Source organism: Leiobunum rupestre, chromosome 9 (assembly GCF_980474605.1).
Source record: "Leiobunum rupestre chromosome 9, qqLeiRupe1.1.hap1, whole genome shotgun sequence".
Classification (NCBI taxonomy): Eukaryota; Metazoa; Arthropoda; class Arachnida; order Opiliones; family Sclerosomatidae; genus Leiobunum; species Leiobunum rupestre.
In genome coordinates this window covers 51,881,123-51,908,254 of record NC_143392.1, presented here as the reverse complement: position 1 = coordinate 51,908,254, position 27,132 = coordinate 51,881,123, and the positions used below count along the sequence as shown (strand labels likewise).

Below are 27,132 nucleotides of genomic sequence, written 5' to 3'. Positions count from 1 at the left end.
ATTATATTTACACGAACGTCTACTAATTTCCTCAATTTGCTTAGACATTGCTGTAAATAGACTGTATGAGCAACTCTTGACAATGACGTCAGTGGCGGCCTAAGGGGGGGGGGGTGGTCGCCTCGGGTACCAGGGCAGTAGGGGGTGCCATCAGAACGATTAAACTTGAAGAAGACGGACCCGTGAAAACTTCTGCACGGTCCTGGGGGGTGTCACAAAACACTGCCACCGCCCCGGGGACCCAGCCTTCTTAAGCCGCCACTGAATGACGTTTACGCGAAAGTCTATGAAGTCGGTGAGATTAGTAGACTTCATCGTAAACGGCATTATTATTATTATTATTATTGAAGTAGCATTTTAAAAAGACTATTTTCTACTTAATATTCTAGTTACTGCGTTTACTTCAGCATTCAGATGTTTATGGACTGGACTGCAAAAATGGTTTTTAATGGGAAATTATTTTTTTCACACAATCTGCCAACCCTGCTCCCTTCAGTTTGCTGTGTTTGTTATGGGATGGTAATGGAGGGCGCGTGATTTTGAAGATTTTCGTCATGTCTTTAACAATTTCAGGTTAGTTTTTTATATTCCAACACTTCCTTTCCAAATAATTTTTTTCATTGTACCCTTACATTTTCTCTTCATAATAAAATGCGAAAATATGTTATTTAAATAAATAATATGGTTGCGTAATGGTCCGAATAAAACCGTACCTCGTCAGGACGTATTTAAGTGCGAGCGCCTCAAATTTGGATTTAGGCTTAGCGTTTGTTACGTAGCTGTAGGGTCGGTGTTGTCTTTAGGCGGCAGTTTAGATTGTGGGATTTCGAGGACGTAGACATGTTTTTTTAAACTTTTATGTTTTGAAGCTCCACAACTTCCTTTTTCTCCATCGTTCTGTTTGAAATTGTAATGTAGATAATCTTTGAATGTAATAGTTTGATTCCAAGTTGAGTTTATTATTTAGATTGAATAATTAAAGTTGCACATGGAAAATTTTAGATCAGATTGAAAATTTATATTTTACATGTTGATTTCATTTTAAGCTTCAAAATCTTGTTACACTTTTCCTCATACAGTTTTAGAAGGCCTGAAAAAATATTTTCTAGATAGTTTACTGTAACTGCACGCAACTTGTAGCACTATGAGTTATTGGAAATTGATTTTACTGACAAACGTTACACCGTTCTATTTATTTCATAGGCCCAAGTTACTAATTATGAACATTAAACTCTCATTTCTCAGATGAATAGTTTGAAACTATGCTCACAATACATACTTGCCTTACCCCCAAATTGGGTTTTGCGTCCTACCTTCATAAATAGAATATTTTTAACCAGTGAGATTCTATGTAAACTAAATCTAAACCTGTTTTGAAGGTTAAAACCACAATTAAACAACTTAATTCTATCTACATTGCCTTTTTTGTGTTTTAATGACAAAGTGTTTCTCAAAGGAGGAAACACTAGTTAAAGACTTTTTAAACGAATCACCTATTCAAACCAAGTGCAGCATTATAATAATTAAATTTATCAAAATTCAATTCTATTAAACTTTCTGAGTTACAAGTTATTTTTAACATCATGCAATTGTACTTAAATTTCATTTAAATTTACTTTTTGCAATTTCAACTTAAGTTTTTGGCATTATTTTGGACCACCTTTTATATCACAGTCTGAACCTTTAACAAACTTCGGGCTATACCACCAAAATGCACATAGTTTTAATCCCATTTACAGTGTGGATTTACACTGATTATCTATGGCAAAATCATAGTCTGCCTTTTTCATAAGGCATTTAGGGCCTAAAGTACTTCCAGATCCCTCTTAGCATAGCAATTGTTTTAAACTTGTAGTGTGTAAACTTGGAAATTCCTGATTTAGGAAATGTCCGAATTAAGATAAGATTACATCGAAGCTAGTCGGCTGTCAAATGGTAAAACCTTTTAACTCGATTTTTTCAAAAGATGAGTTAAACACAAAAAGTAGCAGATAAATATTTGGTGTATCAAACTGCTATTTTGACTTTTCAAAAAAAAAATCCTGAAAACAAAATCGAACCTTATAAGTTACTGAAAAATTAGAAATAACAAGAAAAGACAAAGGTAAAACCTTATATCTGTCTTTATTTAAGGTTTTACGTACGCAGCCACTGCATACAGTTATAGGGTTTTGGATCGTCTGCTTCTGGCTATGCTGCCTACGAAAATTTTAGGAGATGTAAGGGCCTACGATTCCATATAATCCAGTCTACGAAGGTCCAAAAAGTCGGTAAATGAGAGGTTTTTGCCTAAGGCCTACGGAAAGGTTAAAACGGCCCTGGATATAAGGCTTTACCTTTTTTATATTATGCTATGAATGGTGATAAACTTGGTAAAACCTTATATCTCAGATATATAAGGTTTTACCTTTGATATTAGACTTAGTTTAATTGAAATTTCCAAGGTTAAACAAATTTAAATAATTTCTATTGAAATTTAACATGTATGAAACATAACTGAATTTTTTTTACTCATTTCGGATGTCTTATAGAAGAATTAAATAAAGAGAAATAGCGTCAGAATTAAAATGCGCCTAATACAAACGAAATTATAAAATAGCGTTTTTCTCAAATTCATCGAAATCGAGTTAGGTTTTACCTTTTGACAGCCGTAGTATCTCTGGCATTGTATGACACGGGTGGACTTACTCTGAACTATATTGTTATTTTTTATTCCTTAATTCTTGAGTTTCAGTAGATTCTGCGACATAATTTTCCTAAACCGTTTGGTGCCCTGTAATGAATCAAAGTTAGATCAGACGGTCCAGATTTAGCATTTCTATTCCATAAATTCCATGCATTACCATCAGGAAATGTTCTATTGAAAGTTTAAGAGAATAAGTATTTAAATCCCTGTGTACATTTTCTTTATAATTTATGATTCTGTGCTTTGCACAATTATAAATTTTAAATCTTTACGGATTGATCAATGATAAATTTTCTTAAATTAATTTTAAGTTAAAATGTTTATTTTTAATAGTTAATATCTAAGCCTTTATTTTATTGTTTATTTTTATTGGGAATTAAAGGAAAGATAGAAATGGTTATTTCAACTTTTGCCTGATGATAGAGGAAGAACTACAGTGCTGTGAATAGCATTTTTTTTTGGTATTTGTCAAATATCAAATATTTTAAACCCAACAGTCAAATGAAAATTTTAAAATGATCAAGGTTTGAAAATTTGAATCAAATAATAAAAATATTTATCAATTTATTCAACCTAAATAAAATTTTGTGATGGAGATTCTATCAACTAAGAAAACATAATATATAGCTGTATAGTTGAAAAATATATTCTAAAATAAAATATTTATCACTATAAGCCTAAGTAGCACAATGAAATAAATATAACACTGAACGATTTCGGTTCATGATAGTCTGTAGAGTAGTTGTGTAAGTCGCTTAACTGCAAACTTGCCCCTTCTTTCTCTCTGTGCTGGCGAAATTACTGCCATATTAGCTTGATAAATTCGATTGAAAACGCGTTCAAGTATCAAATTTGAAAAGAACCAACTAATATAATCTTGAATTCCATAGTCAATTGTTTTGTCAGTCCTTAGACACATAATTATTTATATGGTCATTGGTGAAACCTACTAAGCTTTGTAAGAATAGGAAGTGGAATACTTATGATTGTGATGTTACTTATGGTATAAGTAAAATATGCCAGTATGGAGGCCTAAAAGTCTTTTAAGACTTGGCCCTTACCAAAAAATAAGTTGGCTAAAAACCACTTACGACAACTTGTATTTCAACTTGGTTTTCAGTTTGTATTTGGGACAAATTCCTATTAAAAAATAACTTAAATCGTCTTTATTAATCAACTTATTTCCCACCAAACCAGAATCAACATTTACATTTAACTACTTGAAAGCAACTTCAATCCTACTAGGGAAACATCTAAAAACCAACTTAAAAATAATATGTAATTTCCTGACTACTAAAAACCATCTAATTACAAACTTAGCAAAAGAAGTATTTTCCTACCAACTGAATAACAACTTATTTCCCCTTCAACTAGTAACTTGAAATAGGCTGACAACTTGAGCCTACTTATTACCAAGTTAATATCAACTAATGATGTGTATACAAACTAAATACAAACTGAAATCCAACTTATTTTTTGGTAAGGGGGTCCTATTACGTTTGATAATGTATGCTCTGAATGACAATATTAAATAAAAATTGAAATTGAATTAGAATTTTTAAGGATTGGTGATCATTAGAGAGAAAATAACTGGGTTTGGGGCAGTGATTTTTAAATATTTCAAATAATAGGAATTAGCAGATTTTCTACAGAAAAATCATTCTTTGAAGTTGAAAAGTAGAAAAATTAGGCAAATCAGTGGATGTTGAAAATTAAATATTTAGTTTTGTATTGAGTTTGTTTTCCCAATTTACAATTTTCTTACGTTCTTAAAATATTTTGGTTTAAATGGAAGGGAAAATAATTTTAGTGATTTAAATCAATATGTTGTTTAAAAAATAGCTTAATTTAATAGCATTTTAAATGAAATTGATATAAATCAAACAAACCTTCCCAACCCTGACCTGCAGCCCTTACCAAAAAATAAGTTGGCTAAAAATTTTACCACTTAAAACAACTATTATTTCAACTTGGTTTTAAGTTTGTTTTTGGAAAAATGCATACGTAAAAATAACTTAAGTTTTTAATAACCAACTTATTTCCAACTAGACCAGAATCAACAACTTACATTTAACTATACTTAAAACCAACTTAAAAATAATATGTAATTTTCTGACTACAAAGAAGTATTTTCCTACCAACTGAATAACAACTTATTACACCTTTAACTAGTAACTTGAAATATGCTGACAACTTGAGCCTACTTAACACCAAGTTAATATTAAAGGGCAACGCAAGCTCTGTGGCAAAATAAAGAAAAAGTAATGTGCTTTTTAACCCCCTACACCCCCCTCAGTACTGGCGAGACCACGCAGAGTTTACCGTAAATTTCGCACTTTGCATACATATTCACACAAATGCCAGCTCACTTGCGTTGCCCTTTAACTAATGTGTATACAAACTAAAATCCAACTTATTTTTTGGTATGGGAGGTCCCTGTATAATACCTATTGGGGAATCCTGGAATTTTTTCATTTTTTCTTGATATGTTCAATAAATATTTGTTTATTTCAGAGCAAGAAGTGGTTGCTGAAGCTGTGGAAGGTGAACACACAGTTTTGCTCACTAGTGAAGATTTGGTGGAAAGTGTTTTATCGTCTGAGACTAGTAACAATCCCACAGATTTGGGCAAATTGACTGCCCAGGATCTTGAAGATTTAGAGAAAATTCAAGCGGAACTTGATAGTTTAGTACATTTATCGAATGTCACTGAAGAAGTTTCAACAAGTGAAGCAACATTTTTCGATCATGCTTCTTATTCTGATATGCCCGAGGCAAGCACTGCACTTGTGGACACTGTTACTCTGGAAACCGAAGCTACTGTTGATGATGCAGGAGAGAGTTATATAATTGAAGATTCGGTTGTTGGAGATAATGTAACTATTGCCAGCCAAGATGTTGGAGAAACAATTTTGCACCCTGATATTACAGAGTCGGCCTCTGTAGAAATATGTACGAACAATGACGAAGATCAGATGCAGAATGTAATTGAAGATGGGCAGTATGAAACTATTGACAACCAAATGCTTAACGCAATGAGTACGTCATCGTTCATTACAACATCAGCAGATATCAGTATGGAAACGCTGGACACAAATGTCGTTGAAACATTTTCTACAGTTACGACGGCATGTGAAATCCCAACTCTAACAACAGGTAACATCAGCAGTATTCTTCCAATAAAGGTTTCAATGGCTTCGACAGTGCCTAACACAAATTTGAAAATAACAAGTGCCAGCAACGTCATTGGTAAGTCAGTGAAAGCAGTGAAAACTGTACCTACCAATGTTATGAATATCCAAACATCAAATATTGGTGTCAGTCAAGCTCAAGGTTCTCCTTTAACTATAATCAATGTCTCCAATGCCAGTTCCATTAAAGGTGGGAAACAAATGATGTTTATTCAAAAACCGATGGGTACGTCTAGTGGTGGTACCTCTTTGCTCCCTCAGGGGAAAGTTTTGAGTTCCGTTGCTGGACCTAGTAAATCGACAGTTACAACAACGATAGTTCCAGATACAAAATTTAGTGTTAGCCAAAAGAAACCGTCGCCTATTCTGGTACCTGTATCAGTTGCTCAAAATTCTAACTTAACAACAGGCTCAACAATGACTGTGCCGGTATCGCTTGCAAATTTTAAAGGAGATATGCCAATTAAGTTTATAATGGCCCCGGGTAACAAAGGAGTAACTGGATCATCTGGAAGTATTCAGTTGCCAGCGAATACTTTGAATCTTTTGCAATCACTCGCTGGAGGAGGAAAGAATATATTAACATCTGGCGGACAGTTGATTAGTGGAAATAAAACTCTGAAAATTATAAGCGCTCCTGCTGGAACACAGTTTTCAACTGGAGTTACAGGGACATCTGCAACCATCTCTGGAAGCGGCACTAACTTTATAACGCTGGGGGGACAAGGAAGCCCGTCAAAACTGGTTCAACAGCCTCAACCAACCATTCTTCTTGCCAGTCCATCAAAAACAGCTGGAAATCTAAAAGGAAACACACAAATTCTCAGGGCTTTTACTGGTACACCTGGTGGGAAGCAGGTTAGTCTAATTTTTACCAAATATCGTCATTGAATAATATTATTAATTTTAATTTCTTCTTAATCCATGTCATGTTTTTAAAATCTATCAAGTATTTTCAGTAATAATTGGCCTGTACAATAATTTAAACAGTGTATTGCTATTTTATCTATTTAATTTTGCACTTTCGATAATGTACAAAAATGTTTTAATTTGGCAGAAAACTGGGTAAAACTGCAACATTTTTAACATTCGCTTTTATTTTAGTCAATAGGTCGAACTTTTCTCACAAACATGACTTCGACCAAGTTTCAAGTCAATATTTCCACAAAATTCTGATTATTTGCCAATTTTTTGGTGACAATAATTTTTGCCCATGATAATGATAATTTTTAGGACCTGGCTACGCTGCCTTAAGGGTCATTTTACATTTGGTCAGATAAATTAATGGTTGAATGGATTTTTAAATGTTTCTGTGCATCATGATACCAGATCCAGCAAATAATAGTATGGAATTTTTCCAGCTCTACTTTTGGAGCTTAAATTCAAAAGTCTTTTTCGCCCTTTTATTGAACTATATTGAGGGGTCAATGTACCCCTCTTAAAATTGGAAAGGGGTGCCAAAAGCTTATTTTTATAATGTTCCAAATTTAATATTTAAACTATACCTCTTTTAATCTAAAACGTTCCTACATGCCTGATTAAGTTTGGTTTTTATGTAGTAGCATAAGTCTATAATATGGTTCCATAAGTTTGTCACTTTGGGGAGTATTTTATTTAGAGCTAGTTACGACGTGACGTCATCACAAGAACGAAATTGATAAAAAACATGATAAGCAACCCTGTATTGTTTTTTTTTTGCCATATGGACTTATGTAATAATGACGTCATTCTGAATCGTTTTTTTATGGGCGGCCATCTTTGTTTTTTCCGCCATGAATATTACTCACTAATCTCTCAACTATCATTGACAATGCATGTATACAATTTCTTTAACGTTTTAATCCTTTACAAATAAATTATTATCAAGTTTAATGTTGATACCGTCGTTGTTATTACATACCTCCTTCAATTGGCATCTCCCGTACTTTATCAAATCTTTTACAGTTTTTGTTCATTTTCTCGGTGTTTTCTATTATTGGGCCACTTTGTTTCTGGTTGAGATTAAAAGTATATACTTGATGCGTAAGGCTTGGTACTGTCCTCTAGGTCGCGTTATAGATGGCCCATCGCTTTTTTTTAGTATGGGGTTGGGGAGGCGCTGCGCGCCCCAAGCGCTTGAGCGAAGCGAGTGCGCGGCGCCGTCAGGCGCCAATACGGGGAGTTTAGTAACGTCTTTTACGTGTTTTGGAAGTAATTATCTTCGTCGGGTTGTCGCCTACACCACGGCTTGTTACTGTTTGTTTAGGTTTCCACTCTACTAACTTTTTAACATTAAGTTAATTAATTTAATTATCATTTTCGACCCAAAAACAAAAGTTTCGTAATCAACGCGTCAAGTGCTACATTCTCCGCCACCCAAAAATACAAAAACACGGTAATTTCCTACAATTAGTACATTTTTAACATTAAGTTAATTAATTTAATTATCATTTGCGGCCCAAAAAAATTGTTTCGTAATCTGCGCGTCACGCGTCAAGTGCTACATTCTCCGCCACCCAAAAATACAAAACCACGGTAATTCCCTAAAATTAGTACATTTTTAACATTAAGTTAATTAATTTAATTATCATTTGCGGCCCAAAAAAATTAGTTTCGTAATCTACGCGTCAAGTGCTACATTCTCCGCCACCCAAAAATACAAAAACACGGTAATTCCCTAAAATTAGTACATTTTTAACATTAAGTTAATTAATTTAATTATCATTTGCGGCCCAAACAAAATTAGTTTCGTAATCTACGCGTCAAGTGCTACATTGTCCGCCACCCACAAATAAAAACACGGTAATTCCCTAAAATTTTTACATTTTTAACATTAAGTTAATTAATTTAATTATCATTTGCGGCCCAAAAAAAATTAGTTTCGTAATCTACGCGTCAAGTGCTACATTCTCCGCCACCCAAAAATACAAAAACACGGTAATTCCCTAAAATTTTTACATTTTTAACATTAAGTTAATTAATTTAATTATCATTTGCGGCCCAAAAAAATTAGTTTCGTAATCTACGCGTCAAGTGCTACATTCTCCGCCACCCACAAATACAAAAACACGGTAATTCCCTAAAATTAGTACATTTTTAACATTAAGTTAATTAATTTAATTATCATTTGCGGCCCAAAAAAAAATAGTTTCGTAATCTACGCGTCAAGTGCTACATTCTCCGCCACCCACAAATACAAAAACACGGTAATTCCCTAAAATTAGTACATTTTTAACATTAAGTTAATTAATTTAATTATCATTTGCGGCCCAAAAAAATTAGTTTCGTAATCTACGCGTCAAGTGCTACATTGTCCGCCACCCACAAATACAAAAACACGGTAATTCCCTAAAATTAGTACATTTTTAACATTAAGTTAATTAATTTAATTATCATTTGCGGCCCAAAAAAAAATTAGTTTCGTAATCTACGCGTCAAGTGCTACATTCTCCACCAAAAAAAAACACGAAATTACATGAGGCCGCTGTAGTGCAATTTTGCCAACAGTTTTATAACCTTGAATATGAAGAAGGGGAAAGCATGCCTTTTTTCATTGGCCGAGTTTACTATGCTCGACGACAACTGGATGAAGCTGGGCAGGCGGTAACTGATACCGATGTTGCGTATCAATTAATAGGATCATTACCGGAGACTTATCAAAGTTTGGTGTCAGTCATATATAATGCTCCAGATACCGATTTCACTCCTGGTATTATTAAGGATCAACTTATCGCTGAATATGGGCGACAACAGTTAAAAGAGGTAGCGCTTGAACCAAAGTCAAAGGCTTTTGCAACACAAGTAAAGAAGACCTCCAATTCTCTAAAAAGTCGTTTCCAAGGACGATGTAATTACTGCAACATATGGGGTCATCGAGCGGCTGACTGTCGTAATAAAGAGGTGGATAAGAAAGAGAACAATAAGAAGGAAAATGAGAGACAAAAAGAAAACAAGGGGCGTACAGGGGCATTCATAGCTTCAGCACTGGTTATGAATACCACCCGTTCAGATGAGTGGACACTTGACACTGCTGCAACACATCATTTTTGCTATCGTAAGGAGTGGTTCTGTACATATACAGAGGTTGAATTGGAGGCCTACGTAGCAGAAGGCAAGTCAGATATGGTTGGTCGCGGTGACATATGGCTCTATATCGGAAAGAAAATTTTTCAGCTCCGAGATGTAATGCATGCTCCAAGAATGAACAGAAACCTCATATCTGGGCGATTAATCGATCAAGCAGGCTATAGGTCGGTTATAGAACATATAACGACGCTTCCGTTTTTGTGGCCAAAATCGGGTACAATTACGAACGAGGGGATTTTAAGTTTAAGGTTTTAATAGAGCATCCCACGCCAATAAATGCAAAGAGAGTTTTTAGGCTTTCTTTGGCGTCGTGTACATCACATTTATTTGAGGCTCGAATTGCCCGAGTTGCCGTTTTGGTACCAAGTGTAAATGAATTGAGGAAACACAACCAATGCAATGATAATGGAGTTTATTGTAACTCAACAGTTCAACTTAATTAATACAATACACTGGTTAAAAATAAGGACGTTATGCTAACTTACTATTCCAGAGGGGCCAAGGGTTCAACTAAGGTTACGTGAGGACTGGTTCTGGAAGACACAGCTTTGATAATACAATTAAGGGATCTGGTACTGGGTGACACAGATTGATACTAGCTAAATTAAGGGATCTGGTACTGGGTGACACCGATTTCGGATAGGAAGAGTACTTACTAAATTATGGGTAGAACCGCTGGTTTCTCTTGAACAAAAATGGTTGGGGGGACCTACCATGCGGCTAGAGGTTTCAAATATCTGAATCTACGGGGTCGAGATTAAGAGTTCAAGGGCGTCGCTAAAATAATCATCTAATGTGGGCCTGATATAAGCAGCTCTTATCCAATATACACTTCAAAACACTAATACCAAATAATGCAAAGAAATAACAAAAGTTTCGATACAATTACCGCCAACTTCTGGCTGGACTTCTTGTCCTTCCGCGCACAATTCCTATAGAGAACACAGTCTTTGTACACTACCGCACTACACAGTCCTTTCTTCAGGGACACGATTCCACACGCACTTCTCGCGTTTGTACCACTTCGACTTGGGCCCACTGCCCTCGCTCACCGTTTACTCTAACTTCCATGACTCTCTTGTCACAAAGAACTCCCTTCCCTTACTGCCCCGGGAACTCTCTTTATATCCCTCGCTTATCTAATCTTTATCTTATCTTTAACCTTCATCGGGATGCCTCCCGTAGCGTGATTAGTAAAACAAATATTTACAACGCGCCTCCTTGTTTGGTAGATGGCGCTACCATCTGGTTCCCCTCGGCCCGCTTGGCGAAAAGGACAAATAATACTATCGTCTGCTTTACTATAAGCAGCTCGTATCCCCTACAATACCCCTCACTATGTGTATAATACAAGTCTTTATCCTGGGCAATTGAAAGGAATTGAGCTGTGGCACAAGCGTTTATGCCACATAAACGAAGAAGATTTAAAATTTATGGCGTCAAGAAACATGTTGGAAGGACTAGAATTCCCACGTGGGAATCTAGCAGCTTGTACTGCCTGCCGAATGGCGAAGAGCACTAGAAGTACATCCATCGAATCCGAATATCAGGAGTAATGAAATTTTAGAACTAGTACATTCTGATGTGTGGGGTCCAATTTCTATCCCCTCATTAGGGGGGGCGAAATATTATGTCACATTTATAGATGACAAGAGCCGGTATATGAAAGTTTATTTTATGAAACGGAAGAATGAAGCTTTTGCTTGTTTTAAAGAATATAAAGCATTTGTGGAAAATCAGACGGGACAAAAGATCAAAACATTACGAACGGGCAATGGGATGGAGTATCTAGCTAATGATCTAACCAAATATTGTAGAGAAGGAGGACTGAAACATGAACGTACCAATACCTACTCACCACAAATGAATGGAGTGGCAGAGCGGGTTAACCGCACCATTCTGGATACGGTTATAGCCATTATGGAGGATGCACATTTGCTGTACAATCTATGGGCTGAGTTGGTTAGCGCCGCAGTTCATGTGAAAAATCGGTCAAGACATTCAAAGCTGGCAGATAAAGTTCCGTTGGAAATATGGCGTAATAAAAAGCCAAGTAAACGATTTTTGCGGCGTATTGGATGTCAAGTATTCACACATATACCGGGACCAAAGCGACAACATAAGTTGCAGATGAGGGTGAGGAAAGGAGTCCTTGTTGGCTATGCAGTCAATACGATGGGGTATCGGGTATGGTACCCAGAAGACGGGACGGTCATGGAATCAAATCATGTCACATTTATAGAAGAGAAAGATGGTTACGTTAACCCTGAAGTTGACTATGAACAAGAACGCATTACTTTCTGGGCCATCCAAAATGAAGATAAGGGAACAACGCTTAGCACAAGTACACCTACATCAGAGCAAGGAGAAACTGAAGATGGGGTTGAATCCGATCTTGAAGAGCAGAGTGAAGAAGAAGAATCGGTAATCGTCCGAACAGAGGTTGCCCCGCAGGTAAGAAAAGAAGGATGTATACCTGTTATTGGATTACCAAATGGATGGCTAAAACAGGTCAAATTAAGGCAAACGGGGGCTACAGCTGGTTGACGTGATGTTTACTACTATGATCCTGAAGATATCAAATTAAGGTCGATGAAAGATGTTATAAGATACATGAGGGAAAACCAATTGAATTGTGATTTGAGTTGTTTTGAATTCACAACCACGAACAATGAACCTGAAAACTGCAGAAAAAGAGAAAAATGCAGATGTCATTGCCGCATGTTGTACAGTGGTTAAAATCCCATTGAATTATCAAGAAGCCATTACGTCACCACAACACATGGAATGGACGAAAGCTATGGACCTAGAGATGAACGTTTTGGAAGAAAAACAAGTGGCTACTTTAACGCTGAAACCACCGGGAAAGATTATGGGCTGCAGATGGGTGTATGCGTTAAAAAGAAATCATGATGGTGACATAGTACGATACAAAGCCAGAATAGTAGCTCAAGGGTACGGGCAGGTGGAAGGCATAGACTATGAGGATGCGTTTTCCCCTGTGGTTAATTTTTCACTAATAAGATTATTTGTATCATTATTTGTCATTTGTTTGGGATGGGTCCATACGCATATGGACGTCACGAATGCTTATTTGTACGGAACACTTGATGTAACAAATCCCTGGCTATGAGAAGGCAGATCAAGACAAATACTGTCTAAGTATACAAAAATCACTATACGGGTTACCACAAAGTGGAAGGCAGTGGTTCCTCGAGTTGGATTTTTAAATAACTCATTTCGCTTTTGAACTAAATCATTAATATTTGAAAGCAACGATTCAAAATAAGTGGCACAGCTTACCGCCATGTTGAAAATTACAAACGCAATGTATTTAAGACGCAAATGTTAAAAAAAAAATAATTACGCGAAAGAAAAAAAAACGATAAAAATTAATTATTAATTTAGAACTAAGACGTGAAAAAATAGACAAATGGACAGTTACTAAAAAGCGACTAAATACACGACTAAGCAGTATTTAGAAGGCAATGACTTAGCAGACGCCAATCACGCCATTGCTTTGACACCTTTTAAGAACTGGCGGGAAAATAATGTAAACTTTGCCACGTGTGGACGCCAAAATCTAATCACGCCCGATCCGCGATGCGTAAAACTTTAAAAATTAATTACTTTTCGGAAATAACGTCGAGGGCAATTGGCACAAACTGGCTATTAATAATCTATTCAAAAGCCAAGCCTAACATTTACAATCAGTGATTTGGAAAAGCAATGTGAAAGGAAAACGTAAATTACCGTAAATAATCAAAATAGGGGAACTAGGGATTGGGACATAAGTATATGTATTTGTACCCCGCTGCTCCGCCTTAAGCACTACAGCGGCCACCAAAACAACCAGCCCCGGACAAAAGTGCGCTTTGCGAAACAACGTTCGGCCAGTGAGACAGCCATTTTGACCGCCTCACATATAGCAAACAAACGCCCTCATCACGGCCCAACAAAAGGCGACACCATGGGCTGCCCGAGACCCACCCTCGCACAGCTGAGGACTAGAGTGGCTTCCTCTTCCACTGCAAACTACCCTCCTTAGTAGGTCACAGAATGACGAGTGTGGAACACCCATGAGGTTCCAGTGACCCAGCGCCCCGATCACATGACCTTGAGAGCCGGGTATGGAGCCCCCCACAGGCTCCAGTGACCCCATCACACCACTAGATAGGGACAGTGGGATTGGGACAGCCATCATATCAAAGTTGAAAATTTTGGTTAAAAAAAAACGATCTCTAAAACCCCAAACAGCTTTAACAAGTTACACCTAAACTTGCCGCTTACTGGAGACTACTGAGAACACCACCAGAGAACTCAGATGAAATTTATAAATACCTTCTGAAGCAAGCCACCATGTCATTGCTTCCGTTTTCCGTTTACCGTTGCCACCAATTATATAGCCACTCTTACTCTTGAAGGTTGGGTAACGTGCCTTCGGAGGCCTTAGAGCGAACTATACAATAATTATTCTATTATAATGAGATACTAGTATTTCTTAGATATTCCCACCAAGGGAAGGCAGCCACTGGGGGACCAACTACAAGTGACTAGTGGGCTAGCTGGGAGTTAACCACTCCCATACTATTTCCTGACTGCTTCTAACCACTGACTCTACAGTTCTGCTTGAATGCTCTTAATGCCTCTCTCCTACCTCCTTTTTATACTAACTCCCACACTGGCGCCACAACCGGTGCCCTTGGGAGTTAGGCCTGATAAGATAAGGGGTTTTGGCCATTTGGCCTACTAACAAATATGGCTGCCACTGACTAAGTTGGCTACACGGTAACAGAGGAAGATCGAGAACTAATGAAGGATATCCCATATCGGCAGACATCCTATATGCTGTTATCATGTTATCGCCGTATAACAGTAATCCCGGTCAGAAGCACTGGTTTTATTTGCAACAGTTGCTGCATTACGTTATCTCTACAGCAAATTATGGACTGTTATATCAGAAAGTCAATAATCCCCAACTTGTGATCTACAGTGACAGTGACTGGGCAGCAAATAGAGACACGAGATGTTCCCATAGCGGGTATATAGTTTATCTTGGATCCTCACCTGTAACATGGCGCTCAGTGAAACAAAAATCAGTCGCGTGCTCAACCGCAGAAGCCGAGTACGTTGCATTGACAGAAGCTATAGAGGAACTGTTGTGGTTATATCCAATAATGAATGACTTAAAATTGTTTAATGTTCGCTTTAATAAGCCGTTGATCTTATGTGATAATCAATCAGCCATTGCTTTAACTAGAAATAATGTCGAAAACCAGCGTACCAAACATATTGATATAAAATTCCGTTTTGTCTGGGAGCATATTGATCGGGGTAATTTTGAATTGAAATATGTTAATACTGCAGATAATATTGCAGATTTTTTTACTAAACCCTTAAACAAAACTAGTTTTCAGAAGTTTCGATCATTGTTAAAAATTGAAGTTTAATTTTATTTAAAATGACTGATATAAGTGTACCCTAACTATGCCAAAAAAGGGGGAGTGATAAAAAACATGGTAAGCAACCCTGTATTGTTTTTTTTTGCCATATGGACTTATGTAATAATGACGTCATTCTGAATCGTTTTTTTATGGGCGGCCATCTTTGTTTTTGCCGCCATGAATATTACTCACTAGTCTCTCAACTATCATTGACAATGCATGTATACAATTTCTTTAACGTTTTAATACTTTACAAATAAATTATTATCAAGTTTAATGTTGATACCGTCGTTGTTATTACGTGTCGAAGGCTACGTGTTACTAGGTAGCAAGCCAACGGAAAACGGCAACGAAGCCTGTAATGCAGTGTGTCTTGTGAAGTGCGACCTTTATGTAACCATAATATACACTTATGGTAGTAGCTATAAAACTAATATTTCCTTAAATTATTTGCAAAGGTTTTTCCAATTATATTTCTGTAATTTTTGTTTTTAAATTTTTAAATTCCGTTTTTTACATGGTATTGGTCTGCTTTGTGGGATAAGAATAAATGGCAATCATAATTAGCTTAAATTATTTATTCTGTACTCACTTTATCAGAATAGACCCCAACAGTCAATGTTAGTACTACTTCTAATCAACATAACTTTTCTTTAACTCTCTAAACTGGCTTTATATAGCCAGTGTCAACTTGATCCCACTCTATAGAGTAGTAGCACTCCGTAGCTTTGGCCATGGCCGCCATTGTGGGCGCAAATTTTTTATGAATAGGAAAAAGCATGGGTGACGTTGTGTGACGTAGCATTGCCATTACACTATAGGCCAATTTATTATTTATATTAACAGTTAAAATTTTTGAATTTTGGTTTCTACTATACTTGTAGAAAATGTTGTTAAATTAAAAAACCGACAAATTTTTTCAAATTGAATTAACATATTTTAAATCTCTATTGTAACGTAGTGAAAGCGATTAAATCAATGATGAATTATGTATTTTTCAGAATGTGGTACTACTTTCCCCCGTGAAAGGAAAACCAGGAACTTTTCAAAACATAACGTTAAAATCTCCGCAAAAAATTGCGCCAGCACCAGGTTCCAATAAAGTCACACTGTCTGCGGGAACTGTTTTGAGTACTACACCACCATCAACAGCTACAGTGAAACAGGGTCAAACACCTATGCAGAAAGTTGTCCTAAGGCCAATTATTCCTGTAAGTTTTATAATGCTCATCTAACTTCCCACAGCCTTGTGTATGCAGAAACAGCTTTGTTTAACATGAAGGGCCAAGACAATGCTTGCTTGATAAACAGATAATTTCTTAAACAAAAGAAAGTGCTCGCTATAGGTATGATAAAATTTAGTCTCATATGGTGTAAGGAACTAATTGTACTCGCTTGTAATATTATGGAAATAATGAATTACCAGAGTTATATCAAATCAAATTCCTTTAATTAACAAACTCCTACTTAATTACGGGGTCCGGTCTGGGGTTGCCTTGAGGAGAGGGAGCGTTCTTTCTGCCCGCGTTCTTACTGGCAGCCGCCGGTCTGCCCTTTGACTGCTTATATACCTAGCTACTAGGCTGAATGTTTTTTAACTATATTTGGCAAGCTAGGAGCAACAAACACAGCACCACACACAAGGAGAACACAACCTGTCAAAAGTCGTGGATTTTCTAGTGTACATTTTTCATTGGCTAGACGCTTTAGGGGAAAATTCCGAAATTGTCTTCCACCCCGACCATAAAACGCTCAGCGTTAAGGCTCGTCCAATTAAATTTGTAGGCAACACTGCGTTAGCCTGTTTAAGGCTAGCTGTTGCTAGCTCCTAGTTGGCCATTTGCCAACTCTCAGGCCTTACAATGGGAAGCATTGTAGCAGGCAGTGTGCACAATCATCTGATCCCAGACTAACTTCCTCCAAACTACTCACTAATCCGTGCCAGGTGGAGGTTGTCTATAAAAACTACTTGCACTACCATGGTAGTTTGTAGTGGCAAACGATATACACTACTGTTCTAACGTAATGACCGTGCAGACCCAGTAATTATTTAATTAATTGGAAGGCTTCAGTAAAAAATCACCTACAACAAATTTAGCTTTTTTCCCTGCTTTACGGAGGTGACCATTGCCCCTGGGTGCGCTACTGGTCTTGACTATGAATCCATATATGTCTAATTAGAACCTTCCATTATGAATGTTTACTGGATATGGCATTACAATTTTGGTGTGTCTCATAGTTCGCAGCAGAACGCAAGTGTTACCTAACAACAACAGCTTTAGATACATGCGCACCATGGAAACCTTATCCCACCCACTGACTTTTTATACATTTTGAGAATGTCTTGATGAGAGCAGTAGTGATATCATTTTTTATTAAGATTGGTTTTTCATTAATAATTATTTTTAACGTACCCATAGAACCCAAACTCTTTAGGTCTCTCTTTGGTGCTAGCTTACAGGGCTGATGATTTTTTTTAGTTTTAAATTGATTTGGATTTAGTTTAATTAATTTATGTTCACTTATGCCAGTTACGTAACAAAAATCTACTTTTCTAACTCTCTTCCTGCTAGTAACAAAGAGTAAGAATTGAAAAGGTCCCCCACTCCTTAAGTTATGCAAAAAATTACTTAATAATAATAGTACCATAATCGTTAAAATTAATCATTTACATTCAAAATTCAGTCTTTCTAATGTAAATAAATCATTCAGGGTTGTCGGATTTAAATTTGATTTAAATCAAATGGTTTTAAAAAAAGTTTTTTTTATTAAATCACAATTTATGAAAATTTACAAAAAGTTGCTCCAATACCAATTGCAGACCCAACTAGATTACAAGTACTGATTAAATGCTATGAGGTAAAAATGCATAATTTTTGGTCACATTAAGGAGGTTTCTTACAACTGCAGTGGATACCGTTTTTAAGGCTTAGACCTTTTTTTAAACTTGTTTTTTTGCCCAATCAAATCAAGACTGCCCAACTAAATCACACACTTTAGATAATTTATTTCACCCACTTGTTTAATACTGAAGTTAGGCTTGTTTCTTTTCATTAGCAGGTCATGAAATCGACTGCATCAGGTGCCCAGAGTACCACTACAAGTACGAATGTCACTGGTGGTAATATCAAGCAAGTTATGGTCCCTGTTAGCCGTGTTATCTCTAATACTGGGACTATGCAACCAATCCAAGTGCCTGGGAATAAGTTCAATTACGTTAGACTTGTGTCAGCTCCATCCTCAACTAGACCTGCCAATTCAAGTTAGTGTTGATCTTTCAGACTACTTTTTAGAAGTCGGCAACCTATTTCTTGACAGCAAATAATATAATACCAGATCAAAAAATCAGGAAGTTCTTTTGTGAAATGTGGTATGGAAGAATTCCAAATACCTTACAAACCGGTCAAATAACCTGTTCTTTTCTTTAAAAAAATTGGAGAAAGCTAGCTAGAAGTTCGTGCATTTTTTTATAAGTTTCAATATGCCAACTATGATAATTTTAATTTTCGGGTTCGGTAACCTGTTGGTTTTTTTTAATTAGGTGAGAATAATGATGGAACTAATATTTAAAAACCAAATAAAGCAAGTCATTTGTTATTTGTTTAGTTAATGGGTAGAAATTTTGACCCAAAAAGTATTTGAACACTGTTATTATGGTACATTTTGGCTACGGTGCTTTTATTTTGCTGATGGATAAGTTATTGCTATTGATACAATTATTAGTGTAGTATCTTATTCAGTTTTTTATTGAATTGACTTTAGATACGAAAACAGCCACTCTCGTTCCTATGAGCAGTATTCGAGGTCTTACACCTGGATCACAACAGGCAATTGCAGTTCCTATTTCCACTGCCACAGCACTTACTTCTGGTTCTGGAAATCAAGTCAGACTTGCTCTCAATGTTTCTAGACCTGCTTCAGTGCCTGCTCTGGTAAGATAATTAATTGAATTATGGAATTCACTTGCAAATAGAAACCCAAGCCAATCTTTTTAAAGCTTCACTCTGGTACACTAAAGAGACTTCCTTTAATACATTGTAACGTACGAAAATAATTTCCAACGAAATAAGACATTTCTCAATATTTTGAAATGTATTTATCAGTATCTTACTATAAATCTGCTGTTGAACTGGACAATACACAATTTACTAAATTAGTAAATGAAATTAATTCACTATCATTAACTATATTAATCAAGGCGGCAATAAGAGGGAGAGAGTCAAGATTGGGAACTCCATGCCCCTTAGGAAACAAACACAAGTGGCCGTTTGTCATAGCATGTGATGAAACCCATATTATGTCAATGCAAGGACTAAATATTAACAACTACAGTACCGCCTAGAACAGAGTTCACTAAACTAGCGCTCGCTTAAAGCGAAGCGGGGGTCTGGCAGCAGCCCTAGCTTAGTGAACTTTGTTCTAGGCGGTACTGTACAATGAGTTTCTTCGACTCGCGAACACTCTTCCACAACAACCCTTACCTAGAATCGTGCCTCTATATTTATACCATTCCCCCTACTTTAAAAAATTAATAAATTATTTAAATTAGTGGTAGGACCGTACTGGTTAATAGTGGTGGTCCACAACTCCACAGTTAAAAAAAGAGGGTAAAGAAATTATACCTCAAATAGCTGTAGAAAAGTAGAAAGGAGATAACTTTTTAGGCACGCACCAGCCCCATTCTGAGCATTGACAGTGGGCCTTCTGTAATCGTACCTAGTGGCATCGTAATTAGGTAAATCGCATCAACTTAAATAGTAACAAAAATGAGAACCGGTTTGAAGCATACTTTAAAATACCCGTATTGGCGCCTGACAGCGACGCGCACTCGCTTCGCTCAAGCGCTGGGGGTGCGCGGCGCCTCCCCAACTCCATACTAAAAAAAGCGATTGGCCATCTATAACGCGACCTAGAGGACAGTACACATTAAGTATTTAATTTTAAATCATCAAAAACAACCTAAAACGTGAAAAGGCCCTAAAAAGTGCAAGCCTTACAATTAAAATTAAAACCTGAAATAAGCGTTTGTGGCCCAAAAATATATAACACCTAGAAAATGAACAAAAACTTTAATTGATTTTATAAACTACCGAAATATCACGTGGAAATTATTAGGACACCGATTGAACACACGACGGAAATAAGTACAACGAAGCACGTGAAAATGCCCTAAAATGTTAAATTTTTTAAACTTTAATTGATTTTATAAACTACCGAAATATCACGTGGAAATTATTAGGACACCGATTGAACACACGACGGAAATAAGTACAACGAAGCACGTGAAAATGCCCTAAAATGTTAAATTTTTTAAATTAAATTAAAAAATTAAATAATCATTTGCGGCCAAAATAAAATATAGCTTCGGCATCTACGTGACAAGGTCTATCAGGCGCAACCAAAATGAACACAAAATTCAATGAGGCCGCTGTAGTTCACCTCACCCCCGATTGACATTCAGTGCATAAGATCATTTATCTTATAAAGTGATGAAATATTTAGACAATGGGCACCAAAAATTAAAAAATTTAAAATAGTCATGACCTGGATATAAAATTTAATTTTTGCCAACCACATGTTTTTAAGCTGCAATTAAAATCCCCAGTAAATATGTATTTTACTTTGGAATTTAGGTCAAACGTTCGGTCTTTTAATATATTGGTCATTAAAATCATTGTCCAGTTGAGTATTTTAACTGGATTTTGCACATAAGCAAACTGGTAGTTCTTTATTTAATTTATTTTTAATGTAACATTATTTTAATTTTTTTAGACAAATTCCAAGATTTCAAATCTTCAACCTCGGTTGATTGTGCCCAGTGGAGCCCTTTCACAGAAAATTGCGGCGGGGAGCTTTCCAGCTGGAAGTATTATTCAAGCTGGAACTAATAGTAGTGGCCAGCCAAATTTTGTCATGGTGTCTGCGCAATATGTTAATCAGGTATTTACTACGTAATATTTCCCATAATATCACTTTAATTACTGTTGTGTGGATTTTTATGATGGTAATAAGTAAGGTGATATTAAAATAAAGTTATATTTAATTAGAAAACAAACTGGTTTAAATATATGTACAACAGTTCAAATGCCAATAAAGACATCTTGAAATAATTAATAGTTAAAGTAAAACAATGCTAAGCAACATATTACCAAGCAACCAGAAGGCAGGAGTGCAAGTAAAGAGAACAAGCAGCTAGCTCTTATATATATACACTAACCAACTAGATGGTGGCGCCATCACGCGACCAAAATGTGAACTATGTATGTAAACAAAAACGTGCTCAAAAGTAACTGAGTTAAACATAAGTAGGTATTAGTAATGCCAAAGTAATTTCAACAAATGTTTACCAACAAAGAAAATTTATCCCATCATTAGGTTTTTGTTACCAGAAAATTATACGTAAACCGTATTATATGCCTCATAGATATTATAACAGGAACAATCTTAGGGTTGTTCATAATTTTGGGTTTGTTGCTTATTTCTTCATAAAAACAATTTAATAATTATTTTTGGGATGGTACTTGTTTATTGATTTTTTAAATGTCGTAACTAACAATCGCTATTAGATGTTAAATTAATTGAATAAACGCCGTTTAGTAAGTTAAAACATTTAATTCAAATAGGTTAAGAACAATTATTATACATCTAATCAACAAAAAGATACAATGCGTTCTAACAAGAGTATGAATCTTCCCGACCTCATCCAATAAGCAGACGATATTCCGCAGGTCTGCTAGGCATAACACCCGTGTAGGACATAATCCATATATTACAGTCTATTTCCAATATTAGAGAAATAGTTTTTAGATTTTTTTCATGATATAATCATTTTCTTTTTTATCGTCAATAAAAATAAATTTTGTAATGATTCACTTTTTAGTTATGATGAGTCCTGATTTTCGTTACGATGAGACACTTCGTTACAATGAGCCACGTTCTCATTAAGAAGACTAATTTTTTTCCAAGAAATAATTAGTCGCCTATCCTCTTGAATGCAATGATAAATATTTCTTGTGAAAATTGAAACTTTTTCTTTTGATAGTTGTGCCTTAAAATTTTGGTTTAGATTTCCTCAAAAAAATAATTTTTGGCTAACGAGAAAACACAGTTTAAGAAGTGCCTCTAGTTTAAACATGTTTATTCGCACTTGTACAACATTCAGTGTTATATTTTTTAAATAATTTTAGCTGCAACAGTCAAATCAAAACAGTGGGAGTGCTAAAGTTTTGCCAGTTATTCAGCCAGCTCCAACATTGTTGCATACTAACACCAAAGGAACAAATGCTTTTGTTCCCATAGCTGCTGCAGCTCCAACAACAACACAGTCTTTTGAACAGTCAACTCAAAATGCTAATATTATTCAGCCTCAGCATCATCCAACACCAACACCTCAAATTAGACAAATGAATGGGTATGTTTGATAGGGCCACACTGGAATTTGAATTTTACTATCTCTGGCACTAGAATATGATTGTAATTAAGAAGTATGAAAGAAGTTTCTCTTCAGATTTTTTAAACGGTGGTGTTGACCCTTTTAATGTGAATTTTCATAACACCCAAAATTTTTTAAATATAAATCTGTTAAAATATAATCTTTCACTCATAATCTACAAATATTTTGTTATAAAATATAGCTTCTACAATGTAACTACAATATTTGCACGTAGGTTTGTGAAAATATACTAGTTATTCCACCATTAAAATTAGATAGAAATATGCCCAATTTAAACAATGGGAACTTTAAGTAGATAAATATTCATTCAAAGCAAATCTAAACTCCAAAAAAATTAGGCTGAAATGTTAAGGCTAAACTAAGTTTTTTTAAAACACAAAATTCATTTTGCTTTTAATAAAATCCTGATTTCCAAAAACGTTTTCTTATTGTAGGTGCTTGACATTAAGTATCAAATTAAAAATTGACTCATTATGTAAATGCAGTTAAAATTGAGAAATTAAGTTTATTGAATATTTTCTCAAGTGAAAAGCTTAATTATTTCAAGGTCCAACATTTTTATTAATTTTAGACGTGCACCACCACAAGAAGTGTTGGACAATCGTTTACGTAAGCCTTGCAACTGTACAAAATCCCAGTGTCTTAAGCTGTAAGATTATTTTTATTTGTTCGTAGTTCATTATAACTTATAAGTTAATAGTAATTTCTACCATTAGCTATTGTGATTGTTTTGCAAATGGAGAGTTTTGTCACAATTGCAACTGTACAAACTGCTACAACAATTTGGAACATGAGGAAGATAGGCAGAAGGCAATTAAAAGTTGTCTTGATCGAAATCCAATGGCTTTTCATCCAAAAATTGGGAAAACAAGTTAGAATAATTTTTATTTACGCGTGAGTTAATATGTACTAGTAATGTAATATTAGTGTTGGTATACATCTATGAAAAGGTATGCCCAATAGCTGCTGGCTGGTAAATTGATGCATTTCGCATCACGGTTGATTTTTTCTTATAAAATTGAGGGAATTGATTTATTAGATTTATATCGGATTTATTTGTTTTAAACATTGTCTCTGTTTTTCTGGCAATTAATTTTTAATGTAGTCAAGTTAAACTAATGTCTTAATTAAATTTAATTAGTTCTTATTAGTTCAATTGCTATTTTTCATTATTACATAGAAGTATAAAATGCAATTTAAATCAATTATTAAATTAAATAATTGATTTAAATAGCTGATTCAATTCATATGGATTTCAATCGGACAACCCTGGTTTTCCATTCTGTAGTTATTTGACCATTTAATTATCACAAGCAAGGATTAAAATAGGTAACCAATACCATTTTAGTCCTTGTTTGTTAAACACAGTTTATTAATTTCAGTGGTTAAATTTTTTTGCGTTATCAGCATATTAAATTTAAGCCCTCTAGAATCTTTTTACCTAAAAACTTAAAAGGTTTATTACATACCATTTATAATCGTATTAATATCTAAATTTACAGTTTAACCAAGAAATCTTACTTTAAACATTTTTTAGGAAAGGGAAAAGATGGAGATCACGAGAGAAGGCACACTAAAGGATGCAATTGCAAGCGATCTGGATGTTTAAAAAATTACTGTGAATGTTACGAGGTAAGATGAACTTTTGAAATATCTATTTTATCACACGTTGAGGTTAACAGCAATAGTTAGTGTAGGAAGCTGTTGGCTCGCGGGCATTTAAAAGGTGGTAAGTCTTAGCTGACTTGAACCTAAGGTGGTGCCTTTGGTATTAACCTAGAGATATCGTATAATAAATTATCATTAGCAATGAATATAACAATGGCGCTACATTTGGCATATGCTACAATCTAATTGCCATGACACTGTTGGATTGGTGTCTTCTGATATTGGAATATTTAGAAAGGCAATAGTCTTATTTTAATGTATTATTTTAATTCACACTCTAGGACACTAAAAAAGCGGGCCATGACCTTAAAACTGTTACAACTAAAATGTTTTTCATTTATTATTGGTATCCTGACTTCATCCCAAATCACTCTTAATTCTTTTTTTACTTTGGAGGCTGAAATTTCATTAGATTCTCTTCCTTGTCAATTTCAAAAGCCTTGCAGAAATTCCTTCACCATTGTCTTTTATTATCATTTAAAACTAAAATGAAATTTTTGTAGGCCAAAATTTTGTGTACAAACCTCTGCCGATGCAGTGGTTGTAAAAATTTTGAAGATAGCAATGAAAGAAAAACGCTCATGCATTTAGCAGATGCTGCTGAAGTAAGGGTGCAGCAACAAGCCGCGGCTAAAGACAAAATAACTTCGCAGCTGCTGGATCTGCCACAACGAGCGCAAATTATTTCTCTTACTGGTGAAAGGTAAATGCTCAATTTTTTTTGGTTTACTGGAATTTGATTTAATTTTGGTTTTAGGTTACCATTTTCGTTTGTCACTCAAGATGTTACTGATGCAACTTGTGGTTGTATGCTTGCTCGAGCTGAAGAGGGTGAAAGAACTGATATGTCAATGGCGGTACTTGAAAAAGAAATATTAGAAGAGTTTGGACGTTGTTTGAGACAAATAATTGAATGTTCAAATAAAACCAGGAGTAGTTAAGGTATAACACCGATTAGATAATTAAAATAAATTCTTCCTTAATGGTTAAGGAGAAGCCAAAAATGTATTTATTTTTGCTCGCAAATAAGCTCTATTCCCCTAAAAATTTAAATTGGCTAGGTATTTCATTAGTTTCCTTAAACGTCTTCTAATGCGATTGAAGCGACCGCTGGAGAAGTGTTTCCTTGCCTCAAGTTTATACTGGGGAAACTGTAGCATTGTAGCCATACTCAATGTAGGGTCGGGGTAACGTGGCCCAGGAGATTAAAGATGTGACTACACAATGATAAAAACATAGGTTAATGTCACGAGAATCTGCAGACATGTCGCATTTTAACGGAAGACGTAATAAGAGCTGCTGCTCGACCTGACTTTGAAAACAGGAATTAATAAGACTCTTGGCATAGCAGCCGATAGCAGACTAAAACTGTAACAGGGCTACCAGACCACCCCAAACTACTACAGAGGGTGTGAGACATGATGCCCGTTAATTAATCAAGAATAAATAAATAAATTCTTGAAGGACAGTTAGAATTTGTGGCTACGGGTGCTTAGTTAATGTTTTGTGTAATGCACCTAAGTTAAATTCTTTTTAAGTAATAAAAAATATGATAATCTGGAATTAGATTTTCAAATATAATTGTCAGTTTGTGCCTCACAAATTACGTAACATTAAAAATCCCCTTCCTCCCGTTAATTTAGTATAAAAGTATTTAAAATAGATTGTATAAGAGTAGTATCCATCTTCCTGTACTGCTAATTTTACTGAAACATGTACCTTTACAAGCTACTACTGATCTCAATTTATGTTTTGGGAGAGAAAGTAGGGCCAAAAATACATCATATATTGACTTCCTGAAACAATTAGTCTATAAATCTGAAATGTCCCTTCGCTGTGTAATTTTTCATCCACGGGCGATAAATTTTGAGCTGTGTAGCAATGTATTTCGTTTGGTGGGAAAATGATCTTATTAAAAACTGCCTCTTGTCTGTGAAGGCCGGTACGCATTTATGGATACTTATCTCTTAACATATGTATTATTTACTACTGGTAACACATACTTACTTTGGCATTTTTTTATTAAATTGAGCACTCCCCAATCAGTACTGTTTTAAACGAACTGGTATAATTTAGACCTCTTCTTTTATTTAACACTTAATTTTTTTCAGATTAACACGTCATTATTGACCGAAATCTGCTAGTCATGGAGTTTTGCAATTATTGTAAATATGTATAAATCTATTGGTTTGTTAAAATCTAAACCTTCATCGAAACAAAATAGGTTTTGTTTGAGCTAACATTTATTATTTTTAAAGGTATATATTAAGTTAGAATATCACCAAAATCAATTAGCCATGTTTCGTTTTACATGTTTTAATTACATTTATAAAGATTTTTAATTCGCCTTGAGAGAAAGAGCTACAGTATAATTTTAGTAATATTTACGTAACCAAACGAATGTTTATGTAATAACTGTACATTAAAATTTCAAACTAGTATAGTTAAAGATCTGAAGGTTTAGTTATGTGCATTTTTCGCGAGACAGAGATTGCACTCTGTTGATTATAAGGCTTGATTTTCATAATAGCTTCAAATGTATAACTCAAACAATTTTGGTGTGGGATTGTATTTTTTCTATATACCCTATCATTAAACATTTTAAATTTGAATAGTGTATTTTTA

General features: G+C 35.2%; 1 protein-coding gene across 2 annotated transcripts; it reads left to right on the top strand.

Moving 5' to 3' along the window:
* The first annotated feature begins 460 nt into the window (after nt 1-460).
* On the top strand, nt 461-27,132 carry LOC149930874 (uncharacterized). Of its 2 annotated transcripts, none has more exons than XM_090158770.1 (13): nt 461-573; nt 5,201-6,735; nt 16,388-16,597; nt 18,447-18,648; nt 19,149-19,318; nt 21,159-21,326; nt 22,574-22,797; nt 23,411-23,488; nt 23,556-23,710; nt 24,377-24,471; nt 25,011-25,210; nt 25,265-25,449; nt 26,619-27,132. In XM_090158770.1, the coding sequence occupies exons 1-12, from the start codon at nt 555-557 to the stop codon at nt 25,446-25,448; spliced, it is 3,240 nt and encodes a 1,079-aa protein (XP_090014896.1). In that variant the 5' UTR covers nt 461-554; the 3' UTR covers nt 25,449; nt 26,619-27,132. The 2 variants fall into 2 exon arrangements, with proteins under 2 accessions (XP_090014896.1, XP_090014897.1); XM_090158771.1 differs by having other exon boundaries at nt 474-573; nt 18,444-18,648.